This window comes from Squalius cephalus (genome assembly GCF_949319135.1).
Source record: "Squalius cephalus genome assembly, chromosome: 13".
NCBI lineage: Eukaryota > Metazoa > Chordata > Actinopteri > Cypriniformes > Leuciscidae > Squalius > Squalius cephalus.
The window spans coordinates 15,545,037-15,562,047 of NC_137134.1; the positions used below are offsets into that span (position 1 = coordinate 15,545,037).

General features: G+C 39.0%; 1 protein-coding gene across 2 annotated transcripts; it reads left to right on the plus strand.

Annotated features, from left to right (window-relative positions):
• Positions 1-7,191: 7,191 nt before the first annotated feature.
• Positions 7,192-15,685, plus strand: fam20cl (family with sequence similarity 20 member C, like). Of its 2 annotated transcripts, none has more exons than XM_079891333.1 (11): positions 7,192-7,329; positions 7,405-7,785; positions 8,790-8,965; positions 10,386-10,464; positions 11,063-11,155; positions 13,880-13,995; positions 14,080-14,260; positions 14,578-14,687; positions 14,889-14,970; positions 15,066-15,141; positions 15,209-15,405. In XM_079891333.1, the coding sequence occupies exons 2-11, from the start codon at positions 7,409-7,411 to the stop codon at positions 15,329-15,331; spliced, it is 1,413 nt and encodes a 470-aa protein (XP_079747459.1). In that variant the 5' UTR covers positions 7,192-7,329; positions 7,405-7,408; the 3' UTR covers positions 15,332-15,405. The 2 variants fall into 2 exon arrangements, with proteins under 2 accessions (XP_079747459.1, XP_079747458.1); XM_079891332.1 differs by having other exon boundaries at positions 7,196-7,329; positions 15,066-15,125; positions 15,209-15,685.
• The last annotated feature ends 1,326 nt before the right edge of the window (positions 15,686-17,011 follow it).

Consider the following 17,011-nt stretch of genomic DNA (forward strand, 5'->3'; position numbering starts at 1 on the left):
CAGGGTGCATCATTTTGTACATTTTATTTTGAATGTAGCATTTTATGTTTTCATCTTCATATTAACAGTTGGCTGACAGGACATCTGTGGGTTTTATTGTCCATCTCTGCCACTCCTTTTCTCCATCTGTCTCCTTTCTGTCCGTCCTGTTTATTGTTTCTATTCCTTCCATTTTTTTCTGAATGGATAAAATATTTTTATAAGACAAAATGCTATTTTTTAAATTAATATGTGAATACTTATGATCTGTTTTTAATATTTACGATATTTTATAAGAGTTGTAAATTTTGCACAACTGCAATGTGTTTTTGTTTTTATTAATGACTATTATGTCATTGTCTTGTGTAATAAAACCCCAATAGAAGTGAAACTCTTTTGTACCTTTTTATCTTACACTCTTAAAAATAGTTGTTTGCACCATATGCCATTAAATAACTATTTTTGGTTCCCCAAAGAACCTTTCAATGAACAGTTGTTAAAACATTTTTTTTTTTTCTTTGAATGAAAAACATCTTAAAAATGTAAATTTCACTTTTGCTGTGAAAGGGCCTTTAACATTTGACAAAATACACCTTTTTTTCTTGTTATTAAGAAATGAACAACCCAGCCCAGGTGAGGAAAAAGTAATCCAAAAGTAACAGCATTACTATCCAATATAAAGTAACTAAGTAACTCAATTAGTTGCTTTTTTAGTGAGTAACGAAATATTGGTACTAGGGATGTGGTCGAAGCCTAAGTGCGAATTCGGAAATTCATGGAAAATGAGTAATACATTATACAGCCTAAAGGGACATGGTTAGTCTTGCTGCGGTAGTTGGTTACATACAGTACATCAGATTTCACTTCTCTCTTGAAGATAGCGCATTCAAAGAGCAATTTCAATACCTCTCATATTGATCCCTGATACCCTCAAATTATAAACAAAATAATTACCTATGTTATTATTGTGAGAGAACACAAAAGCATTGAACATTTTTTTTCCCTTTCATCTCGTATCCCCCCCAATCACCATGTTCCTTTAGGGGCTCCGAAAGAATGCGCCATTACCTTTCTGAACATAGTATTCGTGCACATCCGTAATTGTAACATTAGCCTACATGTAAAAGTAACTTTCCCCAACACTGCTTTTAAATGGCTGTCTTTGGAGAAAAATACCATGATCCTTTGGTCTAAACCACATCCTGTGTCGGGCAGTTGATTTATTTTGTTTAGCCTATATGTGCGTTGAGTGGATCTAAGTGGTTTTAAAGAGCATGGGTTCAAATGTTGAGTTGATGAGGCTCATTTTATTGACGCATTATTGCACAAGGGAGTGTAGAAATCTGGCTCAGAGCATCTGTTTACACACACACACACTGACCTGCTGTCAGGTTACTGTGCCCTCCTTCCCATATACACACAGTAACCTTTCTTTGCTCACCTTCATACCTACAGCAAAAGTACATCCACTTGTGCACCAGGTATTGCACATTATGCTTAAGTAAGAATTTACCAAATGTTGTCATCATTTACATAAAAACAGATATTTAGCAAAATGTTCATGCTGCTCTTTTACTTTGAATGAAAGTGCATGGGCACAGTTGCTGTCAAGCTCCAAAAACAAAAAAAAAAAACAAAAAAAACGAGCCTCATAATAAAAGTTGTCGAGCACAGAAATATTCACTAAATATACACTACACTGTAAAAAATTCACCCGTAAATTTACAGTAAAATACTGGCAGCTGTGGTTCCAGCCCTTTACCGTAATTTTACGGTTTCAACAATGCTGTTATTTTACAGTAAAATACTGGCAGCTGGTTCCAGCCCTTTACCGTAATTTTACGGTTTCAACAATGCTGTAATTTTACAGTAAAATACTGGCAGCTGTGGTTCCAGCCCTTTACCGTAATTTTACGGTTTCAACAATGCTGTAATTTCACAGTAAAGTACTGGCAGCTGTGGTTCCAGCCATTTACCGTAATTCTACAGTTTTTAATTTTATGGCTGTGCTTCACAAAGTACTGGCAGTAATGGTTCCAGCTATAATTCTATAGTATAAAAAGTTAGAATATAAATACTGTTTTCTATTTACTCTATTGTCCGATATCTATTAACATCCCTATATTTACTTAATGGAAAAAATGAAGAAAATATAGATTATGGTACAGTATTGTTTGCCATTTATTTAAAACAGCTAACAAGTTTTAACAATACATTAAAAAGTCACAGAAAATACATTGTAAAATTCAATGTGAGGAACCAGTAGGCAAACAAAGAAACCTTACATTCAACATGTCACATCAGCATCCAGGCAAGAGAGGAATTCTGAGTCTGAGAGGAAAATATTGAGAACCAATGGATGAAAAATCCTTGATAGAGGCAAAAAACTGCCAAAACATCTCTGCTTTTAAAAGATCTGGTCTGAGAGGAAGTCCGGATCTGAGAGGACAAGAGATCCAATGGGTGAAAAAAACGTAGGAAGAGGCAAAAAACAGCCAACACGTCCCACATCAGATTTTGACCCATCTGGTCTGAGAGGAAATCCCGATCTGAGAGGACAAGAGAACCAATTGGTGAAAAAACGTAAGAAGAGGCAAAAAAAACTGCCAAAACGTCCCACATCAGCTTTTGACACATCTGGTCTGAGAGGAAATCCAGATCTGAGAGGAAAGAAAATCAAGAAAATCTTAGTGGTAAAATAAATCACATGACAAAAACTAGTGATGACATATTCTATGAACACTTTTAAAAGAGACATAAAATGATCATGTTATTGTACATAACTAATCTTAGAGATTATCTATACTTTACTAAACACATCTCATTAAACATTCACAGTGCTGCAGTAAGTGAACTTCTTGTTACTTAATGACCCACAAATGTTTTTTTTGTTTTTTTGTAATAGTTGGTCATGATTCGCTTGTTTGTTCTGAGCAGTTAAACTGTCCACTGATGTTCAGAATAAAATCATCCCCCTGGCACCCTATATAATAGTGGAGTCCTCTAACTAATGAGTAGTTCTCATTGTGAAAAGATGGGTGTTAAAACCATGCAGTCACTATTGTAAAGGGTTTAATTGTTCAGAATGTGCTGGAAAACCAAAGACTGTGCAAGACATGGTGGATTTTTCTGAAGAACATTGGGCAGTTTAACTGCTCAGATCAAACAAGGTACTCATGAACAACCATCACGAAACAAAAACAACATTTGTGGTTCATAGAGGTAACAATGTAGTCACTTACAAAATGTACATTTTTATTACACTGCACTGAGAGTGGCTAATGGGATGTTTAGTAAAGTTATGAAAGATTATAATTCTTTGTGTAGCTAGCTTAAACACTTTGTTCATGTGACTGATGAAGAAATTTTATGACAAATTAATGCAGAAAATCATCCAATTCCAAAGGGTTCAGATATTTTCTTACCACTGAATATGAATGCAGTTAAGAGGTGTTGATTCTTTTAGGAAGCTGCACAAATGTGAGTGTCAGTGGGCATTTAAGTTTAGTTACCTAGACGAAGTTCCATTTGAAATCGAAGAGGTTATTCGGGAGAGAAGCAACTTTGGGATTGACAGTGGCAGACTTCTTGCTGACAAGTTTTCCAGTCTTCTTTGAAACCACCTTGCCTCTGCAGGTCTTCCAACTTCTTTCAGGGTTTATCCCAATGAATCGTCTAAGGGTAATAAAAAAAACACACCCCCACACACACATTAAAAAAGAAAACTTACTAAATCTACCTTTTATCAATGTAAATATTGGATTAAATATAAATAAGCTGTAATGCAACTAATTTGTCTCTTAACTTGAAAAGAGACAAAAAAAAATTTGCAACAGGCAGAGCACAACTAAAAGTTATATTGGAAACATGTCTGAATTCGCATGTGCCTTATAAATGCACATGGTGCTGCATGCTTGTGCACAAAGTTTGCAAGTATACATGGCGTGAAACTCACCAAAGATTAGGGCTGTGTACTGTCTCAGTAAAACATTTACATAAAGTGAATGATTCCTAGAAAAAAAGAAGAAATAATTATTATTTCGTCATCTTAAACCAAGCAAAGAAATGATTCCTAGAAAAAAAGAAGAAATAATTATTATTTCGTCATCTTAAACCAAGCCAAGAAATTCTACGTCGAGCACGGAGAACATTGAATAGTGAAATGCCTCTTAGCTGTTGAGAACTGTCTGTCTTCAAAACGTGTTTCGCGCCGAAAAGTCGAGAATATCCGCCTCGTCTTTCAAAAATAACCTCTGACTTTTTAATAGTAGGCTATGTAAGTTACATGTGAATCTCACAAAAACACTGGTAACAGTTACTCGCACCACTAAATCGAAATATATATATATATATTGCTTTGGGAATTTGAACAGCTTTACATTATTTGCATGGAAACTAAACAAATTGACCACTAACTTTTAATTATTATAATGGATCTGGATATTGCGTGTAGTTTTGTATTCTCCATCTTATGTGCATAATATTATGCGAATATCATTAGGCCTAATGCAGTAATGCATCTGGTAAAATTCGCATTGTGTAACATTACTGAATCAGAAATTCATGTAAATCGAGTTAACGGTTACTACAAATGAAAGCCAAACTAATTTCTAAATGGTAACTTAACTTTAATCAAGTTCGCCGTGATAATCGGAGCTCAGAGAACATTCATTAGCAGGCGAAATGCCTCAACCGTTGAGAGCTCTGTCTACAAAACGCGATTCGCGCTCAGTAACAGCACAATCAAAAATACCTCTTGAAAAAGGCGATTGTACAGGTTGGGAGCAACATAACAGAATAACAGTAAAGAAATAAACTTACCTTGAACAATGTCCTTCTTTAAGACCGTCTAGATGAGTGTTGCGAAACAATTCTGTTATTTGACTGCTTTCTGTTCGAAAATAGACTGCGTTGAAGATTCCCCGAATCCCCGCCCCCACGTGCTATTTTTTACAGTCCAAGACTGTTTTTTCCAGAAATAAATGGGTTTACAGATAAATGCTGTAAATTTACGACAAGTAATTAATTTATGGAACATAGACTGTAAATTTACAGGATTAAACTGTTTATTGAAATAACAGTATTTTACTGTTGGAAATTCACTGTATTTTTACAGCAATTTTTAACAGTGTATATTTCGAGCACCGAAATCTCCTCTGCTGCAGCTTTCAAATCTTATTTGCATTCATGTAAATTCAAATAGGAATGAAACTGCATCACCACACTGTAAAAAAGTAAAAACTCTACACCAAAACATGTTCATTTGTTAACTGTAACTGTGCAGTGGAAACTAAATTAACATTGCCTATAATTTTACTGTATAATATTGCCAAATCTGTTTTTTTTTTTTTTGTTTTTTTTTTACAAGTAAAAGCTATAAATTACTGAATAATATATGATGAAAACAGTAAAAAGAAGTTCCTGCGTGAATGATTTTGATTGGCAAAGATTGGTATATTAACATTATATCACTTAATGAAATATACGGTTATGATTTGTACAATTGCAGGCACCAATATCATCCCGTATACCAGAAAAAAACATCATTTGGGTTTGTAAGAATTTTCACTTTTGTGTGCGCTTGAAATGGTGGAATGCACGTTCCTGCCTGGCATATTATCAAACCATAGCCAGTCTTTTGGTCTGCAGCACTTAATGAAAACAGCCTCCCACACTCTAAACAACTTTGCTTTAATCGTTTGGCCTTCTGGCGTCTCCCTTTTGATCAGCTTAATTTCAAAACTGTTCCTTAGCAACCCAGATAAAGACATAATAGACCATCCACTTATACAGGGTGCTGAATGATAACTAATTATATATGTGTACATGCACTTCTGTGTGTTTATCTATCTATGTATGTATCATCATTGGCTTAGAGTAACGCCATACACTTTGCCTTTTGCTGTGTATCTGATTTCTGATTGCATGCCATGATGCAAGAGAAATGATCACAAAAGCACCAGGCGGTGTGAGGTGTTCTCCGGGTTATTCATCTGCTGGGGCACGTTTAGATGTGAATGTGGGCGCATGTGTGCTTGAGAGATGCACATGCCTATCTGTCTCAGATTTACCATGGTGAGGAGGTCCCACGTCAGATATACTGGGTGAGATTATGAGACCCAAAAGAGCATTTGTGCACCTGCACCTGTCACTTTGGATTGTACTCTACATGGCAGTTAAAATGATTTTAATGTGAAAGCATATAACAGGGAATACTGGGGAAAATAAGACTTCAATGAAGGAGCAACATTTCATAATTTGTTTGTTCAGTCCAACCAAGGATTATTATTTTTTTGCCTGCTTTTTTATTATCAAGAATGTAAATTGTTTTATGTTTAAAAAATTGGAAAAACAAATTGTTGAAAATAAAAGATATAGAATAATACTAAATAAAATATAAATATTTTATTACATTTTCACTTTTTAATATTATAATTTTGTTAAAATATTCATATTTTATTAATTTGATATAGATTGATATTATACAAATTATTTTCATTAATGTTAGCATTGACAACAGCTTTTTAAATCAAATTTCAGTTTTTTCTATCATGAACATAAATTTTGTTTTATAAAAATGTAAAACAAAATACTGAAAATAAAAAAAATATAAAACATTTTTATACATTTATTTATAAATATATTAATTTATTATTAATATATTTTTTATAACATTTTATAATATTTTTTTCATTTTATTTGAATCATTTTTGGTAATATTAATTCAATTATTTTCATCAATATTAATAGCGTTGTCTTAGCTGATATGATATACTGTAGATGGAACTGGATAATTTGTTATTAAATTGTTTCTTGTATAATCTTGTCCTTGCCTTGCATAATAATAAATAATTCAGTATGAATGTCAGCTATTTTTTTGTAAGTAAAAATTTAATTTAAGTTTAAGTTTTCATGGCCAAACCCCCAACATTTGGAATCACTGTAAAGCCTCTGTACAGTGTAAAGATACTCCTGGACAGAAAATGCAGCACATATTGTCTTCATAAATTCCCGATGTGACAAAAAAAAGGGCAAAAATGTGCTGAGTTGCAGGAGGCTAGAGGACAACTTTGGTAAAAAGTGGCACAGTTTACCCCACTCTCCCCTAACAGTCAATTCAGGTTCTTCTGAGTAGAGAATACACTACAACTCTGACGTGTGCTAGACGTTGCAGGGGGGAAAGTAAACACATCCATTCAGATCAGCCTAACCTGGCACCTCTCCTCTGTAATGTTTGAGAGAAACAGGGAGTGCAAGGGAGCAAACAGGGGAATGAAGGTCTAAAGGACAAACTGAGCTTCCTTTTAGTCCAGGCGGACAGAGACGAAAACACCTTAATCTGGAAGCCGGGTATGTTTTGCTCTATATTCTTTAATACGGACGACTGCAGAGTTGAAATTAATTACCTTTGGCATCTCATTTCAGTACAATGCGAGTATGCACACGTCGACGTTCACAGACATTGCGTATGTGGCTATTCATTGTCTTCCTGAGTCTGCATTTGCTTGTGGTTTCACTTGTCCTGTCCACATACCACACTACTTGTGAGCCCCGCTCACACCCTGACATCCAGACCTCCATCAGCTTCTTCATTCAGAATACATCTACTTCAACAAACCCAATGGCTGCTGCAGGAAGTGACACCCTGGAGGTGGAAATAGACAGCGCAGCAGGTGACCTTGCCAAACTGGAGGCTCTGTACTCCCATCCGCTGTATCATATGCCCACCCCACCTGTGCCTGATGGTGATTGGTTGCTGAAAGTTCGAACAAAGAGAAAAGAGGAAGGGAGTAACATACAGCAGTGGTGAGGACTTTATTACGTCATTTATTTGTATTATTTTTGGCTACATGTGGCTTTGCTTGTTCTTCCAATCCAGGCTATATAGTAAAACCTACTTGTTAATCATAGTGATGATTCATTTGTGAGTGAATTTCGAGTGAGATCTTTTCAATGGGACTGTTTACACCTGGTATTAAAATGCGTTTTGTTTGATTGGATCACAAGTAGACGAGGGAGACACATTCCCGTTTCCACCTGGTGTTTTAATCTGTCTATTTTGTCCACTTTCGACCACTTCTGTCCTGATTTCTTCGAGGGGAGGGTCTATGGGTGGGTAAATGTATGGGCTTTTCAGATCTTTCGATCTAATGGACGAAATAAGCTAGAGCAATTTACATATGAACGCAAAAGGAGATGACAGAAAAACATACGGGGAGCAGCATCTTTCGTTGCCGTAAGACCACGCCGAACGCTGTGAGTGTGTGTTAGAAATCAGGAATTGTGAGAGAACATTGTGCTTGGTATGTTTTTCGTCTTCAAACCAAATTTGGGTTTTCAGCCGGTAAAGTTTAAATCCCGTCTGGCTAGCGCATTATGTTTAGGCATTAGGTCAGTAGGGGGAGAGTAAACTGTCTTTTGTGGCTGTTTGAACACATTCGACCACATGAGCGTTTACACTACGAAAGCAATCCGGTCGGATGCGTTTTCAACTACCTCTGGAAGTGGTTGAAAGTGGACAAGCTCAAAACTTTTTAGACTCCATTTACACCTGCATTTAGCGTTGTCCACTAATCTGATAGACCAAATCGCTTCTTAATACCAGCTGTAAACAGGGCCAATGATTCAGTATAACTTGTTCACAAATCAGTCTGTGTCAAGATAATCACGACCGAAAAAAATCCTTTTTGTGTGATACAGCATTCTGGCCTCTAGATGTCAGTATAAAGTTCTTGGTGCGTAATTACTTGGTGCACCTTTAATTATGATTGCTGTACAGTCAAAAACACACAAGTGATTCCCATTCTTAGGCTGAGTGCTAATGAGGACGGCTATGATCCTATCCTCTGGAACACCAGTGTTGAGACACATCCGCCTTGGCTCCGGTTTCACCTTGGTATATCTCGCTGGCAGATGTATCAGCACAAAGATCCCAACCTGTCAGCGCTGACTCAGCAACTGGCCTCCCACCGCATCGTCAGTGCAGGTAGGTGACCTTAAATTTTGCAAGGCAAGGCCTTTATATGAGAAAGAAGGAGGGAGGAGGATTAGAGGTGTATAGACGTTTCCATCTTCCAGTAATGTAATAAGTAAGTAAATTGTGAGACAAAGTTTAAAGGACAAGTTCGGTATTTTACACTTAAAGCCCTGTTTTCAGATCGTTTCTGATGAAATACAATGGTTAAGATTGAAATTTGGACAAATGGTGCTGGCCCGAGAATTTTCGGTTTCTGTGGTTGCACCCCCCCCACCTAAACAATGATTGCATAGGTGCACTGGAACAATCCTTCCTAAAACGCATTAAACTTTCGTTTACAAAGACGTGAAACTCACCGAGTGGTCAGGGTTGTTCACTGATATGCTCACACAAAAATCGCTGCAAAAGATGCTTTCCAACAGGTTTTATCGTAGTTTTTGTCCAACTCCATTGACTTGTATTGACTTGCTGTGAGGTACGGTATTACTCCGCCGGAAGTGGGGTTGTTTGTATTCTTTCTGTAGGAGTGTCTATTATTCAAGCTCTCAACGGAAGAATGTACGGGTGTGAGGCGTTTGGAAAAATAGGTCCACAGTTTTACAACGAATGGTAAAACACCTGTTGGAAAGCATCTTTTGCAGCGATTTTTGTGTGAGCATATCAGTGAACACCCCTGACCACTCGGTGAGTTTCACGTCTTTGTAAACAAAAGTTTAATGCGTTTTAGGAAGGATTGTTCCAGTGCACCTATACACCCATTGTGTAGGTGGGGGGGTGCTACCACAGAAACCGAAAATTCTCGGGCCAGCAGCATTTGTCCAAATTTCAATCTTAACCATTGTATTTCATCAGAAACGATCTGAAAACAGGGCTTTAAGTGTAAAATACCGAACTTGTCCTTTAAGGTAAAATCCCATTGTGAGATTTAAAAAGCAGTTCAACCATGCAACTCTCAAAATATATTTAATAGCATGTTGTTGATAAGAATGGAGTGTAGGTAGAATTGATCTTGGAGGACTCAATCTGCTACACTGCTGCTGGACATGAGCACATGATGTTTTCTGAGATGATGTTTTCTGCTGAAACATTCTAAAAATTACAGGGATTAGGAAGGTAAAGTAGTAGAAGATCTTGACAGGTCGTGCTGGGGAGGAGGAGGGCAAAATAAAATTATCTTGGCTCAGTTCTGAACTGGACCAGGTTGTGACAAAAATGAATAAAATTGTGTATAAAGAGAGATGAATTGGTTGAACTTTGCATTTATGAAAAATGAAGTCAAAATTATGAGGTCAACTGTGAGACATGAAATTATGAGAATTGCACATAAAATTAATATTACATGTGAGAAATAAAAATGCAAATATGAAAAAATAAAGTTGTAATTGTGAGATATGAAGTCTCATTTACAGGTTTCTATGGTAATTTTCAGTGCAAAAATCAGGTGGGACACAGCTGAAGTTGGTGATGTCATTTCGTAATTATGGACAGGCACTCTTCAAACCCATGAAGTAAGACCCAAGCATGTGCCTCTTAGTATAACAAGTCATTATATTTGTCTATTTGTGTATGTATATGAGTATAGTTTAAGTGACTGTTTGATAGAGACATTAGGGGCTGTTTATACAGTACATTACAGTGCACTACACTGCTTTTCCATTGTTTTTTAACATAAACACATGCTAGACAGACATTGTGCTTGTGTCTTTTGCAGCATCTCACGCATGACACAGTGATCTAAAAATGTAGTGCTCAGGTTAAAATAAATTGCCCTTTTTCAATTTGACTGCCCTGTGTCTCACATTTTTAAATGCAAAAATGGGTTCTGTGTGAACTGGCCCCAACCAGGATTTAAAAACATGAAACACAGGGCAATGGAATGAATAAAAGCCATAAGGTATAGAGACAATAAAAAAATTAAAAATATTTTGAACCTGAACGGCACTTTTTTCAAATGCTGTGTCAAGTGCAACAGTCAAACCCTGGAATTCAAAACTGTGCAATGGTTGTTCTAATGAACTATTGAACCACCCCTAAGACATTGTAAGAAAACAGTAAAGTAGCACAGATATGTTAATGTAATTCAAGATCATTCTCGTTCAACTGAAGACAGGAACGGCAGGAGGAGACCAATGTGAATCTGTATTATTTCTCTGACTTTGAGAGGCACAATGCTGAGATCGCAGCCTTCCATCTGGACAGGTAAGAGAGACTGTATACTACATGTACAGCCATATAATTAATTTGTAAGTGAATTGTTTTTATGAGTCAGTTGTTTTCAGTGAATCAGTCGAACTGGTTCACAAATCACTCTGAATGATTAATTAGCTAATCACTCTGAATCAAAATTATATTAAAAAAAAAAAATCCTTTTCCAGTAATCAAAGCAAAGACGTCCAAAAGTTAATTATCTAAAATTGATCATGTAATATGCAGTGTTTGGGAAAGTTATTTTTTATAGGTAATGCGTATAAAAGTAACTAATTGCATTACTTAGTTCTCTATCAGTTAATCACGTTCAACGTTACACCAGAAGTGAACTGACAAATTGGGATCTAGCCTGAGAGCCCAATCACCTTTGAGTGTAAACAAAACAACCCATTGAACATTGGCAAGCGAGATTTACATCACGAGCCATGTCCCCGTGTTGAGAGTGTTGGTGTGACGGCAGTGGTGGTCGCCATTTAAAGAGACTCTTCCTCTGCATTCATTGCAGTTGAAAACGTCTCGGTTACGTATGGTAACCCTTGTTCCCCGAGGAGGGAATGGAGACGTACGTAAGACCAATCCACTTTGAGTGTAAACTAAACGAGCCAATGCACAATGGCATGCTATAATTGCACCAGCTACTGTGCATATACGCGTACACGTGAGCATATAAGGAGCAGAAGGTGCGTCACATCTTTGTTTTTCCGCTGAGGAGAAACTTGTGACTTGGCCGTACAGCAGAAGCTCAGCAACTGTGGCGATGGGACATATGTCTCCATTTCCTCCTCGGGGAACGAGGGTTACCATACGTAACCGAGATGTTCCCCTTCGTCAGTCACTCTCTACGTACGTCAGAGATGCTGGCGAATTGGGGATATCTACCAACACGCCACTGCTGCTGCGCTTCCAGCTCTCCGCTTGATTCTCCTGGCCTGACCGCCATGTTGGGCAGAAGTAGGAGCTCTAAGCAGAGAAGGTCAGTCATTGCTGTTCCGCAAGATCCATTCAGTGTGACTTATTGGATAACGCTGGAAAAACATACCCTTGGAGAAGGGGAAGCTGTGGAAGCCACGTCCTACGCCGGAGGGAGGTAGTGTGGCGGTTACACATATGGACAAGCCGAGCAGGGTAGTGCAACATATGGCAGTCTCTGGGGTAGACGCAACGTCTGAGGAACTCAACAGAGTAGCCATTTCTGGGAACACTACTTGAGCAAATAAACGCACGTTTACGCCCAACTCCATACCGAGATAAGAGATCCTCTGCACAGGGGAGAGTTTGCTCTTGTCCCAGTTGACCCGATAGCCCAACAGGCTGAGGTGACTGAGCACCATTTCCTTGAATGCACACAACTGATCTGGTGACTGAGCCAGAATCAGCCAGTCGTTGAGATAGTTGAGAATGCAAATGCCGCATTCTCTGAGTGGAACAATGGGTGCCTCCGCGACCTACGCAAAGACACGCAGCGACAGGGACAGCCCGAAGTGTAGGACTTTGTACTTATATGCCCGTCCCTCGAACGCAAAGCGCAGGAACGGTCTGTGTCGAGGGAGAATCGAGACATGAAAGTATGCGTCCTTCAGGTTGATCTCTGCAAACCAATCTCGGGGACGGATGCATTCGAAAATGCGTTTCTGCGTTAACATCTTGAACGGGAGCTTGTGCAGGGCCCGACTCAAGGTTCACAAGTCCAAGATTGGCCATAACCCACCGCCTTTCTTGGGTACAATGAAGTAGGGGCTGAAGAACCCTGTCTTCATATCGGCTGGAGGGACCGGCTTGATCACGTCCTTCGCCAATAGGACAGATCTCTGCCCGCATGACAGGGACATCGCTGCTCCACACGGAGATGAAGTGGATGCCCCTGAACTTGGGAGGGCGCCGGGCGAACTGAATCGCATAGCCGAGTCTGATAGTACAGATGAGCCAGCGAGACAGGCTGGGGGCGCTAGCCAGGCTCCCTGACACCGTGCAAGCGAAACCACGGATGCACCTGGGGTGGAGCAGCGAGGTGAAACACAGAGACTCGACTCAGGAAGCACTGAGGCGGCCCGAAGTGGGGTCTGAGTGTGCTGTGCAACACTACCTGGTACCAGGGTGGGGCAGAGAGTGTGTAGGAAGGCCTGGTGCGGTCCCCGAAACGCACATTGCTGCCCGCTGGCGATAGAGGGGGACAGGAGTGGCAGGGCATGGAAGCGTCACTCACTGCCATCTGTGCCCTCTTGAGACCCAGAGATAGAGAAGCTGCTCTTACTGAGAATATGTGTACCGCTGACTGAGACGCCAGCGGCGGAACAGAATTTGATTAAACAAAAGATATTCCGCCCGTCCCTCCACCAGGGAAGAGCAGCTGACTATTGACTCTCAGTCAGTAAATGAGAAAACAACTTGTTACTTATTTGAAAAAGAATTGGAAAAAGATATTTTGTTGTAAAATTAAACGTAATGCGTTACTTTACTAGTTACTTAGATAGTTTTAGCAAGTTACATAATCAGATTCGTAGTTAAAGTAATCTGATTATGATTATGTAACTTGCATTACTTGTAATGTGATACCCCCACACTGGAAATGAGATCACGTGACAATAAAATTACAGCTATTTAAAACTGTTTACCTTAATATTTTCTGCTATTTTACATAAAAAAGGTTTATAGTAGACATTATACTGCACATTCTGTATTCAATTCTGAACATAACACTTTTTCTTTCACATTAAGGATACTGGGTTTCAGGAGGATGCCTCCAGTGGTTGGGAGGCTTGTTAATGTAATAAAAGAGATCAAAGATATCACCACTGACCATAGACTGGTCACAACATTTTACACCTCCCCAGGTTCGTCCCACTTGACTCTTCTCCATCACTTCTTCTGAAGCATGGTGTATTTGTAAGTCACAATCTGTCTTTCTCTTTCTGCAGTGGGGAATGTGTGTTTTTACGGCCAGTGTTCCTATTACTGCTCCACGGAGCATGCTATCTGTGGGCGTCCCGTCATGATCGAGGGGTCGTTGGCTGCTATGCTGCCAGATCTGTCGTTGGCACATCGCCGCTCGTGGAAGAGCCCCTGGAAGCGGTCCTACAGTCGAAGCAATCTGGCTCTGTGGGTGGAGTGTGTGTTTGTGTTATTTAAAGGGATAGTTCACCCAAAAATAAAAACTTTGTCATCATTTACTCACCCTCAGGACATTCTAAATCTGTATGCTTCTTCTGTTGAACACAAAATAAGACATTTTGGAAATATTTGGTATTTGTTTTTCTAATACAGTGAAAGCAAATGGGGTCCAAAGTTGTTTTCTGGACCCCATTGACTTTCAAAGTTTCTTTTTTATGTTTGTCTTTGTGGTGTTTTTGTACATTTTTAGTGTGATTCGCAAATGAGGAACCACAGTAGCTAACCAATGATTATTTCTGTAACAGGTGGGAGACAGAAACCAACTACTGTGACTCAGTAAAAAAGTCTCCTCCCTACGACCGAGGCACTCGATTGGTGGATCTGATTGACATGAGCATTCTCGACTTTCTCATGAGTGAGTAATGGATCAGTTAAGGTAACTCAAGGGTGAACACTTACAAAAAAGTACTATAGTTTTCTATGTATATCACAGAAATGCCATGTTTTTGGACTCGAACCATGAAAGTCTTTGAATTACCTTGCTTTCCTTTTTAAAATCTACTCTCTTTTTTTAAATTTTCATGTTTTCCTGATACTTTCCATCCACCATCTTCAGGTAACATGGATAGGCACCACTATGAAACATTTGAGAAGTTTGGCAATGACACATTTCTTATACACTTAGATAATGGAAGAGCGTGAGTATTCAAAGTCCAAGAGGTTTTCTGACGAAGTTTTGTTTGGCTCAGTTTGAACGGGCGTGATACTTCTGTGTGCAACTTATGTGTTGTAGGTTTGGACGTCACTCCAAAGATGAACCTTCCATTTTGGCTCCTCTTGTGCAGTGCTGCAGGTACAGTGAACATACTGTAAGTAACAATTTAAAGGGGGTTGTGTTTTTTTATTAGCTTCTTATTCCCTCGTTCTTTCCCTCAGGATCCGTCGTTCCACGTTGCTTCGTTTACGTCTGCTCTCTCTCCCGACGTATCGGTTGAGCGATGTCATGCGTGCATCTTTGTCTCAGGATCCCCTTGCAGCAGTGGCACCCCTCCTTACTGAGCCACATCTTTTGGCTCTTGACCGTCGCCTGGCAACAGTCATTCAAACCATCCAGGACTGTCTGGAGCAGCATCAACATCACAGTGATGTCATATATGATGACATCACTGATTACCCTGGGGCTTGATGTGATATTATTAAATGTATATTGAGTTGTATAACAAATCAATGACACATTATAGCGTTGTTAATTAATGTTAAATAAAGGGGATTATAACCATCTGCGACCAGTTGCTTGTTGCATGACTTGAGACAAAATTGACTCAACTTTTTGGGAAGTGTAACGCCTAAAACTTGAAGCTGTAAAACATGAAGATGCTCATGTAGTGGATAGTTAACTGTCGCTGCCCAATGTAAGAAGCTGAGATAAAACTCACCCTGCAATAAAGCAATAAAACGCACCCTGGACAGAATATCTCAAAGAAAGAGCACTGGACATTGTCTTGTCCAAACTTATTTCCTTGTTTATATCTGCACGCCCCCCCTCCCCCTCCCCTCCCCTCCCCTCCCCCCTCCCCTCCCTCCCCCTCCTCCCCCTCCTCCCCCTCCTCCCCCTCCCTCCTCTCCCTCCTCAAGTCACTGAAAGTTCACTGAGATTGTCTATATATCACATATTGTGAATCTATTGTTTTTCATTTTCATGTTTGGTATCATTTTAAATGTCTCAGTGCGATTGGTAAAATGGTCTTAATTTCACTGCAGTCATTGGTATAATGAGAAAGATTGAGAACTCAGAAGAATCCTGTTCTGCTCTTTGGGTGATGTCTCTTAAAGATATCTCTCATCTCCCCTGAAACCAGGTGCTACCCCCTGGGGTACATGAATTGACCCAGAACAACTCTAAAAAATATTGGTATAACCCTTTGTTCTGTTCTGGGTATATAATGGTAAGTGGCAGAGCAGTCTGTGGGAACCTGTAACCAGGGAAAAAAAACCCGTTGGAAAACACTCACACACCACTGCGTGTCTCTGTCAGGAATGCATTGCTTACTTTTAGAGTAATTGATGTCTTGTATTTATTATTTCTGAATTGGCTTTTAATCATTTACTTGTGTAATTGGCATGATACATTTTTACCTGACAAATAAATGTTACATCTTGATTTATTCTGAAGTTGAGGAGGCTGGCGCTACCACACATCTGTGTCCAGGATAGGTCAAACTAAAGGCGCATGTATGAACGGAGCAGTTGGCACGTCATCTGAAGACCTTTTGATTTCTGTCTATCACTGATTTAGCAAGTTGTATGGAAGTGGCTAAAATAAACTACACTTTTTTGTACGAGTGAGCAGTAGGCAACCGACTTAAGAGGTATTAGCAAACCCTGAATCCTATTTCAGAACTGACAAGTTTGTGTCCATGAGATCCATGTAAACCCGGGGCGTGTGACTGTGCGGCATTGGGTCCATAGTGAAAGAATAATTGAAAATATGGATACTCAGAATAATCAAAGATCTAAATTAAATCATAATCAATATTTATGATTATTTTCTAATAAGAAACACGATCTACATTTGATTATCATGTGAAATTGGAGTCAGATTAGGCATAGAGCTGAAGTAATATTGAAACTAAATTCTAATAAATTAAGTGAACTTCACTGGAGCGCTGAAAAGACATACACGCATTATCCCTTCGCCCACACCGTTGGATTTCCGTCATTGGGCCAATGGGTGGTCTT